Source organism: Garra rufa, chromosome 15 (genome assembly GCF_049309525.1).
Source record: "Garra rufa chromosome 15, GarRuf1.0, whole genome shotgun sequence".
NCBI lineage: Eukaryota > Metazoa > Chordata > Actinopteri > Cypriniformes > Cyprinidae > Garra > Garra rufa.
In genome coordinates this window covers 28,777,217-28,801,418 of record NC_133375.1, presented here as the reverse complement: position 1 = coordinate 28,801,418, position 24,202 = coordinate 28,777,217, and the positions used below count along the sequence as shown (strand labels likewise).

Below are 24,202 nucleotides of genomic sequence, written 5' to 3'. Positions count from 1 at the left end.
AACAAAATGAGATGGGAGTTTTTCGACATACCCTAACTGTCTTGAACCAGAAAAAACTGAGTTCAGGCAGAGACGAGCATTTGAAGTTGAAAAGTATATAAATTGTAACTTTAAATAAAATAACCAATAAATAACCATTCGTTTCACTAGATAAGACCCTTGTTCCTCAGCTGGGATTGTTTACAACAGCATTTGGGATACCGGTAGTTTGAATCCGCATTTAAACTGCATTTTGGAAGATCAAACTTGGGACACCATAGAAGTCCACTATATGGAAAAAAAACCTGAAATATTTTCTTAAAAAACAGTTTCTTTATGACTGAAGAAAGAAAGACACGAACATCTTGGATGACAAGGGGTGAGTATACATTATCTGTAAATTTTTGTTGAGGAAGTGAACTTCTCCTTTAATATACAGTCTAGATTAGAAAGATTAAAGAATAAATTAGCCAATTAAACCAGTATGCCATTGATTTTCTCTTTCATATCTCCAAGCCTCTCATCTATTGTTAAATATTTAAGAGGATTTTATTGTGAACCGAAGAGTGATGACCTGAATCCCCCCTCTTTCAACCTTGTTGATTCCTCTTTCTCTCTCCTCCTCTGTTTCTCTTCCCACCTTGTTTTCTTTCTCTGTTGTTCATTCCAGCTTCTTCTGTCCCCATGGCAGAGCTCAACACCCATTTGAACTGTTTTTAAATTTCTCTGCTTCCCTTTGCAGATTCTCTTCGCTGGTACATTTTGATCTCTGCAGTTTGCTGACATAGCCTGAGTGCGGTCTGCTGAAGTTTACACAGTTGGCATAATCTTTCAGCTTTCAGATGCACACTTAAACAAGTATCACCCAAGTTATATTCCTTATTTCATACCACAGTTGGCAACATCATGTTTGCTACATTAAACTACATGCAATTTACAACAACTACCCATAAGTATGCACCATGGTGCCAGATCCCAAAACATTAGTGAAGCATGTTAATGTGACAAACTACACTTACGGGAGGTACTTGGAGATCTATAATGAACCTAGTTTCTTATGCTGATACTGTATGACAGTCACCAGTTATTATATTGTTATTTGTAACTACATGCATGTCAAACAAGGCTCTGAATCCTTTTCAAAGATGATGCGAACGTTTGGAAATCAAACTGGTTTTTCCCTCTTAAAGGAGTTTGCTTCCAGAACAAAAATTGACAGATAATGTACTCTGATTCCCTCGGCTGTGATCGATCCTGATTCCTCGGCTGTGATCCTTTAGAGCCCTTTGAAGCTGCACTTTGGAAGTTCAAACTCGTGGGCACCATAGAAGTACACTATATGGAGATAATTCCTGAAATGTTTTTTTCTCAAAAAACATAATTTCTTTACGACTGATAAAAAAGAAAGACACAAACATCTTGGATGACAATGGGGTAAGTACATTTTCTGTACATTTTTGTTCTGGAAATGAACTACTCCTTTAAGCACTCATTGTGCCTTGTAAACATGTTTTCTGCTGAACTGATAAATATCTGTGCACTCTGTGAAATTAGCAACCTCTCAGTGATTGAAATTGAGATAGACGCTTTTACGTTTCAAGAAGTGGGTGCCTCCATGTCGGAGATATCTGATACCTGGGGACACGCACGACTTGTGAGTCATGTGCTAGGCAAGAATCATGTGCTTTCTGACCATGAAAAGGGAGAAGAAAGATCTGAGGGAAGTGATTCAGAGCAAGTGCTTTACATCTCCTCAGGAGAACCCCCCCCCCCCACCACCACCACCAACCACCTATTTTACGAAATAAGCTCAGACCATTCACCTAGTATCGACAAGAACAATTTTGTTTCCAACAAGGGTGCTTATACTGGGTCCTCTGACTCCTAGAGTTATCCATCTCAAAAGCACAATGAGAACTTCTTATTTTTAAGCACCTCTGAGTGCTGGATTTTTGAGATTCGGCTGATATCAGACAGGAAGTGGGTAGTTCTACTGAGGTAGTTAATCTTTGCCCCCCTGGGTTTTCACTAGGACTAGAATAAGGTTATAATGTTCTTATTCTCCTTAGATCATACAGTAAGATGCTCTACAAGTTAGCAGTATAATTTACACGAGTTCTAAATGACTGAACAGCCACTGTTGGGAGCCCTTGACTGGTGCCCCAAACTAAGTGAGGGAGGGAGGGGGAAGTGGTCAATTGATGTACTCATAAGCACACGTGAACCAAAATCATTAAAAAAGTGTCATTGGTCATGTGATTACCCATCACTACATTATTTTGCCTCTCCCAGTCAGTGAAAGTAAAATCAATACTCTGGCTGCCCCTATGAAAATATCCTGGTTCTGCCACTGCTAAGCCAACAGGACGTTTTAGTACTTAAGAACTTACATTTTTCAATGACTATTTGTTCTTAGTTAATTCATTTCAATGTTGGAGTGCAATTTTGTCAAGTACAGTATGTATTTCATTCCCTGTACCTTTTACTGAAAGTGGACAGTGGTTTGTACATAAAGAGCCTTAGTTAGTTCACCCAAAGGAAAATTAGCCCATAATTTACTCACCCTGCAGACATCCTAGTGTATATGACTTCATTCTTTCAAACAAATCCATTTGGAGTTACATTAAAAATTATCATGGCATTTCCAAGCTTCCTCATTGCTTGGGTGGGTGATTCCCTTATCAGTCCTAAACAGGTCCAATAAAGTGCATCAATCCATAATAAAAAGTGTCTCATACGACTCTGAGGGGTGAATAAAGGCCCCATGTGGCAAATCAATGTGTTTTTATAAGAAAAATATCCATATCTAAAACATAATAATCACTTTAATCTAGCTTGCGCCAGCAGGTCGTACCCAGTAGCAGCTCCAGGTGGATGACGTAGGACGTTGGTGTTGCGCATGCGCTGGTGAGTCTCCTGAAAACCAACGTTTGTTTACAGGAGCAAAGCAAGCAAAGTTTCCTTACTTTAGCAAAGGAAAACCAGTCTTCACTTGGTTTATATCAGAGTCCTCCCACATTTTCCTTTACAAATCCTCGTTTTGAACTTCTAATACGTGACTGTTGTTTTGTTTTGATCTCTCCACAGCGCATTCTCGTTTGTCACTTCTGCGCGGCACATGCGCAATGCCGCTAAATTACGTCATCCGCCTGGAGCTGTTTCTGGTATGACCAGCCGGTGCAAGCTAGATTAAAGTGATTCTTATGTTTTAAATATGGATAATTTTCTTACAAAAATGCATCAATTCACTACAGGATGTCTTTATTTACCCCCCAGGCACTTTTTATTATGGATGAATGCATTTTATTGGACTTGTTTTGGACTGATGAAGAGAAACACCCAAGTTATCATGCAATGATAAAGCTTGGAAATGCTAGGCCGATTTTTAATATAACTTCGATTAGATTCATCTGAAAGAAGGAAGCCATATACACCTAGGATGCCTGGATGGTGAGTAAATTATGGGCTAATTTTCATTTTTGGCGGAACTAGCCCTTTAATGAAAAACGGAACAGAAGTATTGCACTGTAGGCTGTCAGGTTTTAGTCTGTTTCTGTTCTGTTTTCCCAGTGTTTTTCCCCCACTGTTTCTAGTCCTTATGGTTTTGTCCTTGTCTCCCCCTTTTGGTTTGTTCTTAGTTGGTTTGTTCATGCCCATATTTGTATTTCCCCCTCGTTATCCTGTTATCTTGTTTGTGACCACGCCCCCGTTTCTGTGTATTTATTCTGTGTCAGATCACTCCCAGCTGTCCGTTGTTAATGTTACATGCTCAATTCTTGCTCCCGGTTTTTGTTTGTTTGTATCATTTTTCAAGTGTTTTGTTTAATAAACTGTATTTATTCATTTACTCCGGTTCTCCTCTTCCATCTGCCAGATTGTGACATAGGCATTTTTCTGTTACAAATTTACAGAACTAAACAAACATCATCTGATCTCTGAGAGTTGCGTAATGTGCAATATGACTTTGGAGATTCCCAACAAAATGAAACTAGAAAGTTAATTGTACACTCTGGGCTACATTTAATGGTGAAAACTGGGTTGAAGGTTTACTTTCCTCGCTTAAATGTGTTGTAGTTTTTGGATTCACCTATTTAACTTGCACAGTGAAAATGAATTTCATCTAGATCTCTAGTTAAGTACTTGAGTAGTCACAATTGTTTTGGAACAAAATCCATTTAAACAGATGAGGACAGACCTGTTTGGGTTTATTGTGAAGAAAACTTTTATAAATCAGTGTTTTAGGTTAACTGTGATCATTTATGTTCAAACTAATTAATCAGGGTTATGACATAAACCCACATGTAAACAGAAGAGACAACACCTATGTTGAAAAAACTGCTGATAAAATTGCTTATCTCTTCATATCTGATCTCAAACATATAAAAAAAAACATTCTTAAAATAATCTTACATGCAGTTTCTTTTATTTATGAAATTACTAACTAAACTTTTGTACAATTGTGTTTTAGCCTGAATGTGAAAATAAAAAGTTCCAAGGCCACACCTCCTGTGAGAAAGATATTTAAGGCTAAAATTTGTGAGGGGAGAAACAATCTAGATCATGGAGCCATTATACACTTTCCTGATGCTCTTCGTTGCTGTCTGCAAGTCTAACACACTCATCTGACCCAGTAATGGCCTTTGCGAATGTCGCATGAACTCAAGTTTAACAGCACTAGAGGTGCTCCCAGGTGGAGGCTGGGATAACCTGCGCAACATAGACATGGGACGGGTGATGAACCTGAGCTATACCCAATGTCAGACCACAGAAGATGGATTTTATCTCATCCCAGATGAAGTTTTTGTCATTCCACGGAAAACGGGCGGAGTGGAAACTCACTCTGAGACCATCATGTCATGGCAGGATCATAAAAGCACCACATCGAGATCCATCAATGCAGACATTTCCTTCCCTTCTGTGCTAAACGGAAAATTCTCAGAAGAAAATACACGGGTGAAAACACACCAAGTGAGAGAGAATTCCGTAACAACACGAGTTCAGGTAAGTCAGAAAAGTGTAGAAGTAAAAGCATCATAGTGTTTCAAATTTTTATTTTTGGCATTTTTGCCTTGATTAGGACAGGACAGTATTTAGATATGAAGCAAAGTGGGAGAGAGGAAAAAAAAGGGTGGTTGGGGAAGGTCTGCACGCCAGGATTCGAACTCAGGACACTCGAAGTGCAACAGCACAATATGTTGGTGCACTGCCCATGAGGCTATTAGCACTCACAAAGTGTTTTTGTTTTTACAAAGGTTTTTACATCACTGTAAGGCAAAAACTGTCCTATTAAACAATATAATAACAAACAAAAGCAAACAAATAGTCCAGGGATTACTAAATGTTTATTAAATGCCTTCAAAAAGAAAAGCACACTTTATAGACACTTTATGGATTTATTAAAAATAAATAAAGAAATGTATAAGAATAAATGCATTAATATCATGAGAATGTGTTTTTTTTTTTTTTGTAATTAATGAGAAAAAAGTTATTTTCCGTTGGAAATAAAAACAAATATCTAAATTTACCAAGAAAAGCATTTCGTTTTAGATGTATGTGTTGTTTTTATCTGTCTTCTTTTTCTTCTTAGGTTCGCAACCATATGTACACAGTGACTGCATCCTGACTTTACTCTGGACTCCCGCTTTGCTCAGCAGATTGGGGAAATCGCAGATGCTTTCGAGAACAATCAGACACGTCTAGCAACCTACCTATCAGAGAAACTCATACTTGATTATGGTACCCACGTCATCACAAGCGTCGATGCCGGTGCCATTCTGGTGCAAGAGGACTACATAAAAAGATCTTATGTCTCTAACTTTCAGTCAGACAAGTCTTCTGTCTCTGCATCCGCAGGCATTAACTTTTTAAACAAGGTTAACTTTAACTTTAGTAGTAAAAATAGCCCGGAAACTTCAGATACCGTCACTTACCAGCAAAACATTACATATTCTTTAATTCAAAACCACGGTGGGGCTTTGTTTTACCATGGAATCACTCTGCAGAAGTGGCATGAGAGCACACAAAATAACCTTGTAGCTATTGACCGTTTTGGTCTGCCAATTCACTATTTCCTCAATCCATCTATGTTTCCTGATCTTCCAGTTCCAACTTTACATAAACTTGCCTTTTCAGTCCAACAGGCTGCAGTGCGTTACTACAACATAAACACCATTCCAGGATGCGTAGATCCTAATTCCCCTAATTTTAACTTCCAAGCCAATGTGAACAGCAAATCTTGTGAGGGGCCAGTCACTAATCTGACCTTTGGTGGAGTTTACCAAAAATGCACTCCATCCACGCCAGATGGAAATGTCATCTGTGATGAACATGCACAAAAAAATCCAAATACTGGTGACTATACGTGCCGTCAACCATACACTAGCTTTTTGTTAGTTTCAGAGACAGTAGAGCAGGTTTACAGTAAGTACGAGTGCCAAAAGGTATGTCATTCATGCTGGTTAATTTTGGATTGTTGTAAACCTGTGTGTACAACACAATACTATGTTCGTAATGCACAAATTGACACTTACTGGTGCTCCACAAATCAGCCAGTCCCTCAGTACTCTGGGTATCTTTTTGGAGGTCTGTTTGGACCATCTTTACAAAACCCAGTAACTAAATCTCATGACTGTCCTCCAAATTACTTTGCACAAACATTTTTGACTTACGGTATGAGGATTTGTCTGAGCAATGACTATGAGACAGGAACAGTATCTTCTGTGCCATTTGGGGGTTTCTTTAGCTGTCGAACTGGCAACCCTCTTGCAAAGGACCAATACCGTTGTCCACCTCAATACAGCCAACACCTTGCTTTCATTAGCGATGGCTGTCAGGTATTGTACTGTGTCCAGTCAGGTGAGTTTACTGGTGGTCAGTTAAAACCTATTCACCTCCCACCATTCACAAAACCACCTCTGGTCAACATGATGGCGACAAACACTGTAGCTGTGATGACAGAAGGTGATCAGGCCTGGATAAAGATTGGAGAAACAAAACAATGGAGACTAGTAAAGCCTGGTGAAGTTAGTAAAATGGTCCAAATGTTTGATGATGTGTCATCAACTCAAATGTCAGGAGGTGAAAAAGCTGGTGTGGTTTGTGGTGTAATGACTTTTATCGCAGTTGTGGTGGCAGGAATTGTAATCTTAGTAAAACGAAAAAGCAGATTTTCTCACTTCAGGTCAAGAAGTGGGTATGAAGAGATTCACTGTGATGGCCAAAGTGGTGTAGAAAGTCAGAGAGAGCAACAGAATGCAAATGAAAACCCCGGCCAGCCTCTGTTGCCTTAGTTATGTCAGAGTTCATTAAGATTTGTTAATTATTCTCTGTCACGTGGAGATAAAGGAGGTCTGGGTCCAGGTGCAGGTAAGGAGTTTTAATATAAATAAATAAACAAAACACAACCAAAAGGCCAACACGGCACACACAACTTGAATACAAACTAAATAAACAGAACTGAAAACAAGGTCTAGGCAACAAGGTCCGGGAACACTGAAGACAGCAAACAGAGACAACAACAAACCATACAGAAGACAATGCAGCCAGGATGAGTAGTGGGAAATGAGTGTTCTTATAGACCAGATGTGATTGTGAACAGGTGTGCGTGTAATCAGTGATAACGACTAGACAGGAGTGTACAATTAGGGATGTGTGTGCAGGGAAGGGAAAACAGCGACCTCAGGTGGCTGAGGGGAGCCCCACAGCCCAGATCATGACACTACCCCCTCCCCACGGAACGGCTCCCAGACGTTCCACAAGTCTGGAGGGTGGAGGAACGGGGGAAGGCAAATCAGGGGGAGGGACGGCGGGCCAGGCCCGTGCAGCGCAGTCACCGCCGCGTCAGGAACAGAAAGCACGGTCGCCGCAGTGTCAGGAACAGAGATTGCGGTCTCCGGCGCGTCAGGCACGGAGATAGCGTTCACTGCCGCGTCCGGAGCAGAGAGAGCGGTCACCGCCGCGTCCGGAACAGAGAGAGCGGCCACCGCCGCGTCCGGAACAGAGAGAGCGGCCACCGCCGCGTCCGGAACAGAGAGAGCGGTCACCGCCGCGTCCGGAGCAGAGAGAGCGGTCAACGCCGCGTCCGGAGCAGAGAGAGCGGTCACCGCCGCGTCCGGAGCAGAGAGAGCGGTCACCGCCGCGTCCGGAGCAGAGAGAGCGGTCACCGCCGCGTCCGGAACAGAGAGAGCGGTCAACGCCGCGTCAGGAGCAGAGAGAGCGGTCACCGCCGCGTCCGGAGCAGAGAGAGCGGTCACCGCCGCGTCCGGAACAGAGAGCGCGGTCACCGCCGCGTCCGGAACAGAGAGCGCGGTCTCCGCCGCGTCCGGAACAGAGAGAGCGGTCACCGCCGCGTCCGGAACAGAGAGCGCGGTCTCCGCCGCGTCAGGAACAGAGAGCGCGGTCTCCGCCGCGTCCGGAACAGAGAGAGCGGTCACCGCCGCGTCCGGAACAGAGAGCGCGGTCTCCGCCGCGTCAGGAACAGAGAGCACGGTCACCGCCGCGTCCGGAACAGAGAGCGCGGTCACCGGCGCCGTCTTGGGAACATTAACAGCGGACGCCGCCGCATTAGGAGCAGGAATAGCGATCGCAGCCGCTTCGGGGATCGAGAAAGTGGACACCGCCACCTTCCCGCGAAACAGCGTTTCTATCCCCGCCGCAAAGCAGGGGCGCATCCGCGCAGCCTCTGCGCTACGGGCATCCATCGCCGCCAGGCAGGCGTAGATGCACTCAAAACGAGCGGCCGACGCCGCCTCGAAGGACATCCCCGCCGTCTCGGGAACAGAACGGGGGGACGCCGCCTCCTTGAGAAAAAAATTCCTCCCCGCTGGACCCATCTTTGCTGGCTGCATTCTGTCACGTGGAGATAAAGGAGGTCTGGGTCCAGGTGCAGGTAAGGAGTTTTAATATAAATAAATAAACAAAACACAACCAAAAGGCCAACACGGCACACACAACTTGAATACAAACTAAATAAACAGAACTGAAAACAAGGTCTAGGCAACAAGGTCCGGGAACACTGAAGACAGCAAACAGAGACAACAACAAACCATACAGAAGACAATGCAGCCAGGATGAGTAGTGGGAAATGAGTGTTCTTATAGACCAGATGTGATTGTGAACAGGTGTGCGTGTAATCAGTGATAACGACTAGACAGGAGTGTACAATTAGGGATGTGTGTGCAGGGAAGGGAAAACAGCGACCTCAGGTGGCTGAGGGGAGCCCCACAGCCCAGATCATGACATTCTAAAAGTTAAATCTTAATCAGCTTTGTAATCAAATTTCACAATTTTTAGCATTTGCATGATTGATCCTGTGTTTTAGTGAGAATTTAGGTCTATCTGTAATAATTATGTGTTCAGCAACTTTTACTTCCTTTTATATAATACTTTCATATACATTTATTCTTCAATCATTTGTAATAATTGATTCATTGAATCGTTTTATTATAATAATCGAATCATTTATATTAATTATTTTAAGTCATTTACATACTCATTTTATTGATTTATTATTGATTAGTCATTTACATTACTGTTTTATTATTATTATTATTTTCATTTTTTAATCATAATGTGTGGTTTCAAGGGATAAGAAAATGTCCCCATTTCAAGGTTTTTAACATCAAGGGAAGATGTTACAAAGCAACAGTTTTCCATTGCTATTACTTGCGGTAAAATAACACTTGTTGGATTTGTGCTGGTCAGATAAAGTCTGAGCATTGAAAAATGCACAGCTAAGACTATTCAATAAACTCCTTCTTTATCATCATCACTTTGTCTCCTGCTTTTGCTGTTCTTAGTCCACTTCTCGGCTGATAGAAGACTGTTACCAGACAAAATGTCTTGGCTGGGATGGATATGATATTTCTGGCATGGAGGCATGATCTAACTGTCACGTTGGAAATAGGAGGTCTGGGTCCAAATGCGGGGAAAGTAGTTTTAATATAAATAAACAAACAAATCACAAACAAACAGGCCAACACGGTACAGCACGACAAGAATCTAAGATCAAAAATAAACAAAACAGGAACACGGTCAAGAAGTCAGGATAACACACACGAAGACAGTACAGGAGACAATGCAGCCAGGATGAGTAGTGGGAAATGAGTGTTCTTATAGACCAGATAATTGTGGACAGATGTGAGTGTAATCAGTGCTAATGACAAGACAGGAGTGAACAATCAGGGACGTGCAGTGCAGGGAAAAGGGAACAGCGACCTCAGGTGGCTGAGGGAAAACCCCACAGCCCAGATCATGACATTACCCCCTCCCTACGGAACGGCTCCCAGACGTTCCACCAGTCTGGAGGGAGGAGGAACGGGGGAAGGCGAATCAGGGGGAGGGATGGCGGGCCAGGCCCGTGGAGCGGAGTCACGTGAGCGGACCTCGCCGCCAGAGGAGCGTCAGCGGACGCCGCCACCAGAGGAACGGAGATAGCGGTCACCGCCGCGTCCGGAACAGAGAGCGCGGTCACGGCCTCATCAGGAACAGAGATAGCGGTCGCCGCCACGTCCGGAACAGATAGCGCGGTCACGGCCTCATCAGGAACAGAGATAGCGGTCGCCGCCGCGTCTGGAACAGAGATCGCGGTCACGGCCGCATCAGGAACAAAGATCGCGGTCACGGCCGCGTCAGGAACGGAGATAGCGGTCGCCGCCGCGTCCGGAACAGAGAGCGCGGTCACGGCCGCGTCAGGAACGGAGATAGCGGTCGCCGCCGCGTCCGGAACAGAGATCGCGGTCACGGCCTCATCAGGAACAGAGATAGCGTTCGCCGCCGCGTCCGGAACAGAGATCGCGGTCACGGCCTCATCAGGAACAGAGATAGCGGTCGCCGCCGTGTCCGGAACAGAGATCACGGTCACGGCCGCATCAGGAACGGAGATAACGGTCACCGCCGCGTCCGGAACAGAGATCGCGGTCACGGCCTCATCAGGAACAGAGATAGCGGTCGCCGCCATGTCCGGAACAGAGATTGCGGTCACGGCCGCATCAGGAACAGAGATCGCGGTCACGGCCACGTCAGGAACGGAGATAACGGTCACCGCCGCGTCCGGAACAGAGATCGCTGTCACGGCCTCATCAGGAACAGAGATCACGGTCACGGCCTCATCAGGAACAGAGATAGCGGTCGCCGCCGCGTCTGGAACAGAGATCGCGGTCACGGCCGCATCAGGAACAGAGATCGCGGTCACGGCCGCGTCAGGAACGGAGATAGCGGTCGCCGCCGCGTCCGGAACAGAGAGTGCGGTCACCGCCGCGTCCGGAACAGAGAGTGCGGTCACCGCCGCGTCAGGAACAGAGATCGCGGTCACGGCCGCATCAGGAACAGAGATCGCAGTCACGGCCGCGTCAGGAACGGAGATAGCGGTCCTCGCCGTGTCCGGAACAGAGATCACGGTCACGGCCTCATCAGGAACAGAGATAGCGGTCGCCGCCGCGTCCGGAACAGAGATCGCGGTCACGGCCGCATCAGGACCAGATTGAGCGGACGCCCTCCCTCGAAAAAACGCCTCCGCCCTCGCCATAAAGTAGGGGCGCGTCCGCGCCGCCTCAGCACTAATGGCGTCCATCGCCACCAAACAGGCGTAGATGGTCTCGAAGCGAGTGGCTGACGCCGCCTCGAAAGATCTCTCCCCCGCTGGACCCACTGAGACTGGCTGCATTCTGTCACGTTGGAAATAGGAGGTCTGGGTCCAAATGCGGGGAAAGTAGTTTTAATATAAATAAACAAACAAATCACAAACAAACAGGCCAACACGGCACAGCACGACAAGAATCTAAGATCAAAAATAAACAAAACAGGAACACGGTCAAGGAGTCAGGATAACACACATGAAGACAGTACAGGAGACAATGCAGCCAGGATGAGTAGTGGGAAATGAGTGTTCTTATAGACCAGATAATTGTGGACAGATGTGAGTGTAATCAGTGCTAATGACAAGACAGGAGTGAACAATCAGGGACGTGCAGTGCAGGGAAAAGGGAACAGCGACCTCAGGTGGCTGAGGGAAAACCCCACAGCCCAGATCATGACACTAACAGTCACAATCTTGTGAAATTTTTTTTTATGTATTTTATCTGTATTCAGGCCTAGTGTCTGAAGTCTCTTTTTAATAATGTGGTCTTGATGCCAAATAGTGATAACTACGACAGCGTTTTAGTGCCTTGTTTAAAAAATATATACTACTACTACTAATAATAATAATCTAAGATTATGAGACTAAAGTCATATTTTGAAAAAAAAAAAAAAAAAGTCAAAATATTTTAAGAATAAAGCCAAAATTACGAGGATAATCTTGATTTTTTTTTTTTGAAAAAAAAAAAAAAGATGGGTTTTATGCTTGGTTAACAGATGACACTGACATTAGTCTACTTTGTACGGTGGCCGAGAGAGCTCAACACGCTTCAACTTAAGAAAACACATGCAAACAGAAAAAAACCGACAACAAATAAAAAAAAACCCATCTTCATCAGTTTGACAACACAGGCGCTGCAAATCCTCGCAACGCAAACACAAATACGGAAACGCTGCAAACACAAAAAAAGCGCTGCAAACACAAAAAAGCGCTGCAAACACAAAAAAAGCGCTGCAAATAGCACGGAGCACAACGGAAATGTTTCAGGGGGACCTCAAAAAGTGACGAACCCATCTGAGACCTGATGATAAAGATGAACTTAGTGATGGGAAAATGAAGCTTTTCGAAGCACCGAGGCTTTCCCCTCAACTGTATCGTAAAAAGGTTCATTACTCGAAGCTTTTCAACACGTTGCACACTAATGCCATCTTGTGGTCAAAGGTGGAAAAAATTGCTTTCATGTAACAGATCTCAAAGCGATTTTGGACAGTTTCATCAAATACATCAATTTGTGCTACGAAACCGTCAGAAATAAAAAAAAATGTAATTTTACTTGAATTAATCTGTAAATAAACTTTTTTATAAAATTATACAAGTAAAAGCATGGTTCATGTAGGCATATATGTTCAAAGTAAATTAAGAATACTGTTGACTAATATTATTATTAATTAGAAGTGCTTGTGAAGCAAGGATAACTACAAAATTAACATGCACAAAACTACACATGTACATATTTATTCGTATTATGATTTATTCTTAACAAAAAGTGAATGACACTTGAAACCTGCGCAAGGGGTTTGTGTTATTTGAATCCGAATATGAAGCAGTCACGTGGTTGTGTGCGAAAACGAAGCTTCAGACGTCACAGGTCACGTGGTTATGGCAAAACGAATCAAGCTTCACTGTGAGCATGTGTTTGCATGTGTTTTCTTTCTGTTTGCATGTGTTTTCTTAAGTTGCAGCACGTTGAGCTCTCTCGGCCACCGTAACTTTGCCCATTGCTCCAGTTATATATAAACTAACATGATCTATAAAGGTGTAAAATGCATTTACTTATATTTGAGAATCGACATATTTCATTATATAGTTAACACATTTAGGAATATTTTGAATAAAAATTTAAAATGGAACGCAATTTCAACCGAAGGGGGCCTTTAATCGGTCCGTGATTTTGGGGACCCAAGTCATCACCAACCTTTGTCTAATGGTAAGTCAGCCCCTGCTCACAAATGCTGCTTTATCAGGCATTACAGGCAAGACGTAATGAAAATGACTTTGATCATTTTCTGAAGACAGTCGGTATATTTCAGAGATACAGTGATATAAAAACACCCGCACCAGTGTTTTTTTTTTTTATTATTATTTTGAAACATGCAGTGCTCATGCTTATTCAATGAAGTAAAAGTCTTTTGTGGCAGTCAGTTTTGATATTGTGTCAGGCCGCCACAAATAAATCAATGTATGGGAAACACTGGGTTGCATCCCACAGCACAAACCGGAAGTTAACTTAGGGCCAGGCTCGTGCGTCCAATGAAACCGTCTATATGCATTAATGACCCATCAGCCTGCACCATCTAGTTTCATGACAGAACTTGGCATTTTGCTGACATAGCCTGATGCGGTCTGCTGAAGTTTACACAGCTGGCACAATCTATTTTGCGTTTCTATATATTATAATAATAAATTAATATTAATAATATACATATACAAATAAACAAAAATATAGACTTATATATTGCATTTTACGGTGAACGCAGATTGGGCTATAAGCACACGTGATGACGCGCAGCATCTGCGCCGCGACGCGCCCTCACATCTGTTTACGGCAGCCTATTTGGCCAAAAATGATGATAATAACTGATGAACAATATGCCTGGTCCTGGAAAAAGATATCCACAGACCGGCGCCGAGAAACGAAAGAAAAAAAAAGGCCAAAATGAAGCCCTTGCATCACTTTCAGGTAGCCCATACTGTGAAACTTTATTTTATTCTGTCGACGTTAATAGCTAATGTGTTTTAATGTCGGTAATACTTTCACGACTAACGCATCTTTCTTAATATGAATACAAGCAGATCTAAGTAAACACAGAGGCTGCGTCCGAAATCGCCTACTCAATGAGTAGGTACTTAATTTCAATAAGTACTTACTTAACGAGCGCTAAAAGAGTACCTACTCAACAGCCAAATCTCGTTGAGTATGGATGCGTTCCGCCATGTTGACGTTATCACGTGACCTATGACGTTATAACAAGCGCAACATGAAATGATATGAGCGACGGATTTAATTCATCTATCTGTAAACATTTTGATGTTGATGAAATTTGCTTATTTTGGATTGATTGAAGTTTTTATATTTTTAACAATACTAAAATGACTAAAACCCCCAAATTTGTTGTCTTGAATATGTTAATGGGCAAAATTGTGCAAAACTAGCTTAGATCTGATTTGTTTTCCTTTTTCTTGCTGAATTTCTGTCCTTTCATCCCTGAAACTTAAAATAATAATAAATAAATAACAAAAACAAAGGCAATTTTTAATTCATTGCGATTTTATGAATATTCAAATATATTTAATATTTTTTTTCTGTATCTAATCTTGTACTATGTACGCAAACCTTTTATAGTTATGTTTTCTGTCATGATTGTTCTTTGTTAAAGATACTTAAGTCTTTCCCTGAGTTTGTATGGAATTATAAATTCTGAAGTAAAAATAATACAAAAATTGGAGCGACAGCGACACCTCATGGCATCAGTAACATGACAACCCTACCCAGTACGCTCTCCTCCATGTTTACAACATCTGCACAAAAGAGACGTCGATCAGTTGCTCAAAGATCTTACCTTTGGAGAAGACTGTTGATTTTACACTCGAAAAATTTAAGTATTACTATTTAGAAATTAAAATAACTTTAGAATGCATTGCTAGCCCACTCCAACACGTACCAACAATAATAATGATAAATGCTGACTAATAATTAATGATATTTTTAGTTAAACAAGCATAATGTTGTTGTTTTTTTCAATGAAGTAATGAATAAATGCATAGGCTTATGAAAATGTTATATTTTATTTACTGACAACATCAGGAAACATGAATAAATTAGTAAAATAATAAAAGTAACCATGAACATAAATAAATACACATGGAACAAAGCTTTATTAAACATATTGGTCTTCTAGTCTTTTTGATGAAGAGACTGCAGCAACTTCTGGTCCAGATGAGGCAAAGGGCAGGTGGAGTGATGGAGGGTCTCATTTCCAGGATGCTGCTGTGGATTTCTCCTTTGTCACTGCACACACCAGTCTGCAGACATTTCAGATCATACAAAGATGCACAAATATAATACAAAAACTGTCATTTTAACAGCACAGTGTCATTAGATCTCTGTATTGGAAGTTACAAAATGATCAATCTTTATATTAAGTTTCGGATTTTACTTTTCCCCAAAAATGCTGCAGTCACCTTTCCTTTCAGGTCCTGCTCCACCACAAAACATCTGCAACAAAGGCACATAAATCAAGAATCAGAAAAGTTCTGTTATAGCTCTGTTTGAAATGAATTTGAAGTTCAGTTAGGCCTACTATATGTATATGTGTTTATTTACATTACTTACATTAATGTAAAGCAGTGACAGTGAATTCTCACATAACGTCCATCACTCACTCAGATGTTTTGTGTTTTGTGTTGCTCTAGTCTAGAACATTTTCCTGTCATTTGTTAAATAGACATTTATTAAACGTCTTTAAAATGTATATGTTTTATGTAAATCCGCTTTTAAAGACGTGCGTGTGCTACCTGAAGCTTAATGTTCGCTATACGTCATAAAACACGTTTTAACAGCGAAATCACAAATATACTAACTATAGCATACTGTATAACATCTTGGCACCTTATGCAAATCAACAGTTTACGATAAAGTAGCTCAACAAATATGATTTTTAAGACAGGGAACCGTGTTTTGGTTGTAATACTCACATTTGTAAACACCCTCGCCGTGGTTCTCAATCACGTTCGATGATGACGTTTTGGCCTCCTGTGGACTCCTGGGATTGAAAAGTATCCATCGATGAAGACTTCAGGATCTGGGCTGAAGCAGTAGGACATCCGGGGATTTCTCGCCTACTCTTTTGTGAATACTGAGGTTTCGGACGTACTTCTTTCTTCACGTACTCTTTTTTTCCTACTATATAGTAGTTAAGTAGGCATATTCGGACGCACTTTAAGTAGACGTACGCCCGAATCTCGCGAGAATTAGTGCATTCGCCTACTAATTCTCGCCTACTCTTTTATAAATACTTAGGATTCGGACATACTTATTTGCTCGCCTACTGCTTTTCCCTACTAAATAGTAGAGAAGTAGGCGATTTCGGACGCAGCCAGTGGCAATTATGATTATTGATTAATAATGATGTCATTAAATAACAGTGTTAAAATACATAATCTAATACAAAATTAACAGTTTACATTACAATTTTAATAGAAATGCCTGAAAAGGGCACCAAAGGCCTGGTAAATGCAGTTGTTACACTAACATGATGATCGAATTCCTTGTTTAATTCCTTGACCAAACATTTAATTAAAATATAATTTCCTCAACAAAAAATATGTGGACATCATAACCCTTGTCTGCTTTATTGTCAAAACTGCCACATGTACCGTGCATACAAGAGTTTTGAAGATTCGTTTCTCTCACACCCTTGGTGCAAACAGGTAAAAATATTTTAAAAAAATACAGACAAATACAAATATTATATATTCTATAAAACACAATTTAAGAGCATGGATATGATACAAAGATAGATAAAAAGGCAGATAACCATGGTTTTATCATAGTAAAACTGCTAATTTTCCCTTTGTATGATTCTGAGACTATTAAATCAATCAGACAACTGTATTAATAAAATCATAGCCATTGGAGGTAACTCTTTGTTGTTGATAAAACTGTTTTATTACACCGATCTTGCTATTCGCTTTTTATTTACCTTTTTGTCCAAAAATAACTGTTTATTTAAAAGTGCTCTCAGTAATTCTTCAGTTTTATTTAAAGTGTAATTTTAGTTTGTATTTTGGCTGTAGAGCTACAATTGTAATTTATAAATTATACCATTTATTTATGTATTTACTTTTATTTGAATAAAGTTCTATTTTGGCCCCTATAGTAGGTGTTTTTTTTTTATTATTTTATTTTTACTTCCGTAATATTTGGGGGAGGGGGCACAAAAGTAAATTTCTGCTTAGGGCACCCATTTGGCCAGCAGCGGCCCTGAACACAAGAAATACATAGACTATGTTAAGAATCAAGCAGTATTCACACTTCAAAAGATAAGCATCATGTTTACTGCATATGAAACAAATATGAACAAAAAGGGCATCCGGGCAGAACATGGGCATCTCGTAAATCATAGGATTAAAGTTAACCAGGACTAGTTTTGGTATAACTGTATGAAAATTACAGGTAAATGTATCTGAAATGCCATTTAAAAGATGTCAAATGTAAAATAATATGGGTTATATTACGAAAAATTGTTTCTAGCAAAATTCTTATGCAAAAACAAATCGAACGACCAAGACATGCTATAGAAACGGTCAGTGTTCAAACTCTTCCTGTTATCTACTACATTAGGGGACATTATAGGAATTGCATACAAATTACAAAACTACCATAGGTATCCATCAATGTGCCGTTATTGTATAGTATAAATGACAGGGTTATAACTGTGAGTATAAACTAAGTGTATACAGCCTAGTTGTGCGTATACAAGAGGTACTGTCATCCTACTCGAATAATGAAGCAGATTTAAGTATATAAACGAATTGAGTAGGCTATATTTTATATGCTTTTCATAGGGGTTTTCACAATATCTCTTCTTTATTCCACTGTGCGTCTGTCTAGTCAATCATGACTGTGATTAGCAACTGCATCTGTAACTAAAAACTTATCATCCACTAGATGTCAGTAGTAGTTGTAAAGTCCAAGATGACACTTGCAGGGTGCAGGGGTGGGGAACGTTGATCCTGGAGGGCCGCTGTCCTGCAAAGTTTAGCTCCAACCTGATCAAACACACCTGAACAAGCTAACCAAGGTCCTCAGGATATAGAGGTAGGTTTTTTTTTTTTTAGGGTTGAAGCTAAACTCTGCAGGACAGTGACCCTCCAGGATCAAGTTTTTTTTTTTTTTTCAGGATCAACATTCCTCACCCCTGCCTTTAGTGCAGTTGTTCTCAATCCTGGTCCTGGGGGACCCCTGCTCTGCACATTTAGTTACCTAAATGTACAATTTTTTTTATGCTGATACTCTATGAAAGTCTCCTTGGACTTATTGACACCTATTATCTTGTTTATTTGTAACTAAGTATGTCAAACAAGGTTCTGAATCTCCTTCAAGATTTTATGTCATAATCCCCATGAACATTTGAAAATCAAACTAGTTTATCTTCTTATCTTCTTAGTTTATCTTTATTGTGCCTTGTAAACACTTCCTGGTGAACTGATAAATACACTCTGACTGGGAAACTACATAGAGTTCTTCCACACATTTTCATATATATACTTATTTTAAAGTAACTTTTTGGTCAATAAAAATAGAAATGCAGATTAATTTGATAAAAGTTTCCATCATTTCTTTTGAGTTTCCTCTTGTGTGTGAGGCTGTTTGCTTCTGTCCCAGTTAGGCTGGTGTTTTTGTAGATACATGAAAAAAAAAAGTAAAAAATTAAACCAGTTGGGACAGTTTCCCATACCACATTTGAAAGCATCTCATGTCTTCATTCCATGGATAAGTGAGCTGCATACAACCAGCATTCTCATGATTGTAAAAGGAAGTTTTAGTACTTAATGCCAATGTAAATTTAACTTTTCAATTACTTTTTGTTCTCAGTTCTTAATTCATTATTTCAGTGTTTAAGTGCAATTTAGTCAAGTTGTTCATTGCCTCTTTGGTAACAACAGTAATGCTTAGTATTAATGAATTATCATTACACATGATAAAAACTTTCTCATGATAAAATCCCCCTCTCTTTTTTTTCAGAAATATCAGAAATAAATTTTTAGAAATATCTGATTTTTTCTTTGAATTGTTGTAAATTAAAATGAAAACTCGCTTGTTTTTTTTTTAGCAGGGCTAGTGAAATTATCAGATTTGTGCTGTCTATATAAAAAATAAGATTCTTAATTAAGAATTTTATAAAAGTTTCCATCATTTCTTTTGAGTTTCCTCTTGTGTGTGAGGCTGTTTGCTTCTGTCCCAGTTAGGCTGGTGTTTTTGTAGATACGTGAAAAAAAAGTAAAAAATTAAACCAGTTGGGACAGTTTCCCATACCACATTTCAAAGCATCTCATGTCTTCATTCCATGGATAAGTGAGCTGCATACAACCAGCATTCTCATGATTGTAACAGGAAGTTTTAGTACTTAATGCCAATGTAAATTTAACTTTTCAATTACTTTTTGTTCTCAGTTCTTAATTCATTATTTCAGTGTTTAAGTGCAATTTAGTCAAGTTGTTCATTGCCTCTTTGGTAACAATAGTAATGCTTAGTATTAATGAATTATCATTACACATGATAAAAACTTTCTCATGATAAAACCCCCCTCTCTTTTTTTTTTCAGAAATATCAGAAATAAATTTTTAGAAATATCAGATTTTTTCTTTGGATTGTTGTAAATTAAAATGAAAACTCGCTTGTTTTTTTTTAGCAGGGCTAGTGAAATTATCAGATTTGTGCTGTCTATATAAAAAATAAGATTCTTAAAATCACCTTACACATGCAATGTCTTTTATTTGGGAAATTTCTTACTAAGCCTGTATTCTTAGTTTGAAAGTGAAAAAAAAATTCCCAAGGCCACACCCCGTCAGTAAGATATAAGGCAAAGATTTGTGAGGGGGGAAGCAGTCTACATCATGGAGTCATTATACACTTTCTTGATGCTCTTCGTCGTTGTCTGTAAGTCTAATGCGCTCATCCGACCCAGTAATGGCCTTCGTGAATGTCGCATGAACTCAAGTTTAACAGCACTAGAGGTGCTCCCAGGTGGAGGCTGGGATAACCTGCGCAACATAGATGTGGGACGGGTGATGAATCTGAGCTATTCCCAATGTCAGACCACAGAGGATGGGATTTATCTCATCCCAGATGAAGTCTTTGTCATTCCACGGAAAACAAGCGGACTGGAAACTCACTCTGAGACCATCATGTCATGGCTGGAACAGAGAAGCTCCACATCAGGATCAATCAATGCAGATATTTCCTACCCTCCAGTGCTAAATGGAAAATTCTCCGAAGAAAACACGCGAATGAAAACACACCAAGTCGGAACGAATTCTGTAACAACACGAGTTCAGGTAAGTCAGAAAAGTGGAGAAGTAAAAGTAAAAGTAACAAAAAAAAAAATCATTGTTCACTTTTATTGTTTTACTATGAAGCGATCATTAGCTTTTTAAGGAGAGAGATATAAAGTGTGCAAGTGTGTTACCAATTTGTCAAATGAAGCGCAATCACAGAGCGTACGCAAAATGCGTACGAAGGTGAAGTTTAACCGCCAGCGCCACGCTTACTTTCGGTTTAATTTACGTAGAAGTCTGGTTATTTTTACGTTCGCTTCATTTTCTGAGAATGTGTCTGTTCAAAGATATGGACCATAAAACCAGTCGTAAATCTGAATTTACAGTAGGTTTATACATAATCTGAAAACTGAAAAAAAATAAGCTTTCCACTGATGTATGGAATACGACTATTTGAAAATCTGGAATCTGAGGGTGCCAAAAATTCTAAATATTGAGAAAATCGCCTTTAAAGTTGTCCAAATGAAGTTCTTAACATTGCATATTACTAATCAAAAAATATTTTTGATATATTTAAGGTAGGAAATGTAAATATCTTCATGGAACATCCTAATGATTTTTGGCATAAAAGAAAAATCGATTTTGACACATACAACGTATTGTTGGCTGTTGCTACGAATATACCCATGCTACCGACCAATGGTTTTGTGGTCCAGGGTCACGTGTTCTGAAACAACTCCTATTAAAACAAACACATAAGATATGCCATAGCCTATTTTATTGTAGACTCTCTTATTTCACTGAATTTATAAATTTAAAATTAATAACTGCTATCCTTTCAAAGTTGATATTTTCTCTAAATTGACAAAAAAAGGCAGCTCTTACAAGTTATTTTTAGTTAGAAAATAAAAAGCAGATATCTAAATTACCAGGAAATTATTAAACATTCTATTTAGTTGTAATCGTTTTGTCTTTTCTTCTATATCTTCACAGGTGCGCAACAATCTGTACACCGTGAATGCATATCCTGACTTTACTCTGGACTCCCGCTTTGCTCAGCAGATTGTAGAAATCGCAGACGCTGTTGAGAACAATCAAACACGCCTATCAACTTATCTATCGGAGAAACTCATACTTGATTATGGTACCCACGTCATCACAAGCGTCGATGCCGGTGCCATTCTGGTGCAAGAGGACTACATAAAAAGGTCTTATGTCTCTAACAGTGAGACAGACAAGTCTTCTGTCTCTGCATCAGCAGGCATTAACTTTTTTAACAAGGTTAACTTTAACTTTGGTAGCAAGGAGACCCAAGAAACCTCAGATACCGTCACTTACCAGCAAAACATTACATATTCTTTAGTTCAGAGCCACGGTGGGGCTTTATTCTACCAAGGAATCACTCTGCAGAAGTGGCAAGAAAGCACACAGAATAACCTTGTGGCTATTGACCGTTCTGGTGTACCAATTCACTATTTCCTCAATCCATCTATGTTTCCTGATCTTCCAGTGCCAACTTTACATAAACTTGCCTTTTCAGTCCAGCAGGCTGCAGTGCGTTACTACAACATAAACACCATTCCAGGATGCGTAGATCCAAATTCCCCAAATTTTAACTTCCAAGCCAATGTAAATGACAAATCTTGCAAGGGCCCAGTCACTAATCTGACCTTTGGTGGCATTTACCAAAAATGCACTCCATTCGCGGCAGATGGAAATGTCATCTGTGATGAGCTTGCACAAAAAAATCCAAGTACAGGCGACTATACGTGCCATCAACCGTACACACCATCTTTGTTACACTCTGAGACAGTAGAGCAGGGTTACAATCAATACGAGTGCCATAAGGAATGTCATTCATGCTGGTTAATTTTTGATTGTTGTGACAATGTATGTGGAAATGCTTACTATGTCCGTCGTGCAAAAATTGACACTTACTGGTGCTCCACAAATCAGCCAGTCCCTCAGTACTCTGGATATCTTTTTGGAGGTCTATTCGGACCATCTTTACAAAACCCAGTAACCAAATCTCATGACTGTCCTCCAAATTACTTTGCACAAACATTTTTGACTAATGGTATGAGGATTTGTCTGAGCAATGACTATGAGACAGGGACAGTATCTTCTGTGCCATTTGGGGGTTTCTTTAGCTGCCAATCTGGCAACCCTCTTGCAAGGGACCAATACCGTTGTCCACCTCAATACAGCCAACACCTTGCTTCCATTAGCGATGGCTGTCAGGTATTGTATTGTGTCCAGTCAGGTGAGTTTACTGGTGGCCAGTTGAAACCTATTCACCTCCCACCATTCACAAAACCACCTCTGGTCAACATGATGGCGACAAACACTGTAGCCGTGATGACAGAAGGTGATCGGGCCTGGCTGAGGGTTGGAGAAACAAAGAAATGGAGACTTGCAAAGCTTGGCGAAGTTACTCAAATAGCCGGAACGTTTCAGGCATCATCTATTCCCCGGATGTCAGGAGGTGAAAAGGCTGGTGTGGCCTGTGGTGTAATGACTTTTATTGCAGTTGTGGTGGCAGGAATTGTCATTTTACTGAAACGGAGAAGGAAATTTTCTCACTTCAGGTCAAGCAGGGGGTATGACGAGATTCACTATGAGGGCCAAAGTGGTGTAGAAAGTCAGAGAGAGCAACAGAGTACAAATCAAGACCCCACTCAACCTCTGTTGGCTTAGTTATGTCAGAGTACATTAAGATTTGTTAAGTATTCCTAAAGGTTAAATGTTGATCAGCTTTGTAATTACATTTTTAGCATTTGGTGATATATAGGGAATATATAAGGGCTGCTGTTTACAAGTGCTTCACAGCTTGTGTGAAAGATGAATGATTTTTATGTATACAGTATTCCAAAAGCATTACTGATCCTGTGTTTAAATGATAATATAGACTTATCTGTAATTAAATGTGTACAGTATGTGTGTTCAACATTCTGTACATGACTGTTTTTGTACTTTCTGCACATGTTGCTTTCATTTTTTGAAACTGGTTTTGAGAGTGGCCTTTCATGACTTGACAAGTCATGTGAGTCAGGTGTAGTCACACATTTTTTTTTAAATAAAAATCCTTATTACTTTTCATGAGTATGTTGTTGTTTTCAATTGTGAATTACAAAAAAAAAAAAAAAATATATATATATATATATATATATATATATATATATATATAATTATATAATAATAAATAAATAAATACAAATATTAATATATATATACACATACTGCCAGTTAAATCAGTAAGATTTAATGTATTTTAAATAGGTTTCTAATGCTCATCAAAGCTACGTTTATTTGATCAAAAATACAGAAAAAAATAATATTGTGAAATATTATGATATAAAACAACATTCTTCTATTTTAATATACATTAAAAATCTAATTTATTTCTGTGATCAAAGCAGAATTTTTAGCATCATTACTCCAGTATTCAGTGTCACATTAACCTTCAAAAATCATTCTAATGATTTATTATCAGTGCTGGAAACAGTTGTGTTGCTTAATATTTTTTGGAACCTTTTTTCAGGATTCTTTGATGAATAAAAAGTTAAAAAGACCAGCATTTATTTAGAA

General features: G+C 40.0%; 1 protein-coding gene, 1 long non-coding RNA gene and 1 pseudogene across 4 annotated transcripts; 2 read left to right on the top strand and 1 right to left on the bottom strand.

Moving 5' to 3' along the window:
* Positions 1–4,539: 4,539 nt before the first annotated feature.
* LOC141286482 (macrophage-expressed gene 1 protein-like) lies at positions 4,540–7,268 on the top strand (annotated as a pseudogene).
* Positions 7,269–15,384: 8,116 nt separating this feature from the next.
* Positions 15,385–16,624, bottom strand: LOC141286485 (uncharacterized). Of its 3 annotated transcripts, XR_012339268.1 has the most exons (4): positions 16,310–16,624; positions 15,948–16,041; positions 15,797–15,830; positions 15,385–15,637 (listed from the first exon to the last, which is right to left on the bottom strand). It is a non-coding gene; the product is annotated as an uncharacterized lncRNA (long non-coding RNA). The 3 variants fall into 3 exon arrangements; XR_012339267.1 differs by having other exon boundaries at positions 15,948–16,624; XR_012339269.1 differs by lacking the exon at positions 15,948–16,041.
* Positions 16,625–20,233: 3,609 nt separating this feature from the next.
* Positions 20,234–23,650, top strand: LOC141287429 (macrophage-expressed gene 1 protein-like). The gene is made up of 2 exons (XM_073819581.1): positions 20,234–20,674; positions 21,608–23,650. The coding sequence occupies exons 1-2, from the start codon at positions 20,234–20,236 to the stop codon at positions 23,309–23,311; spliced, it is 2,145 nt and encodes a 714-aa protein (XP_073675682.1). The 3' UTR covers positions 23,312–23,650.
* Positions 23,651–24,202: the final 552 nt, after the last annotated feature.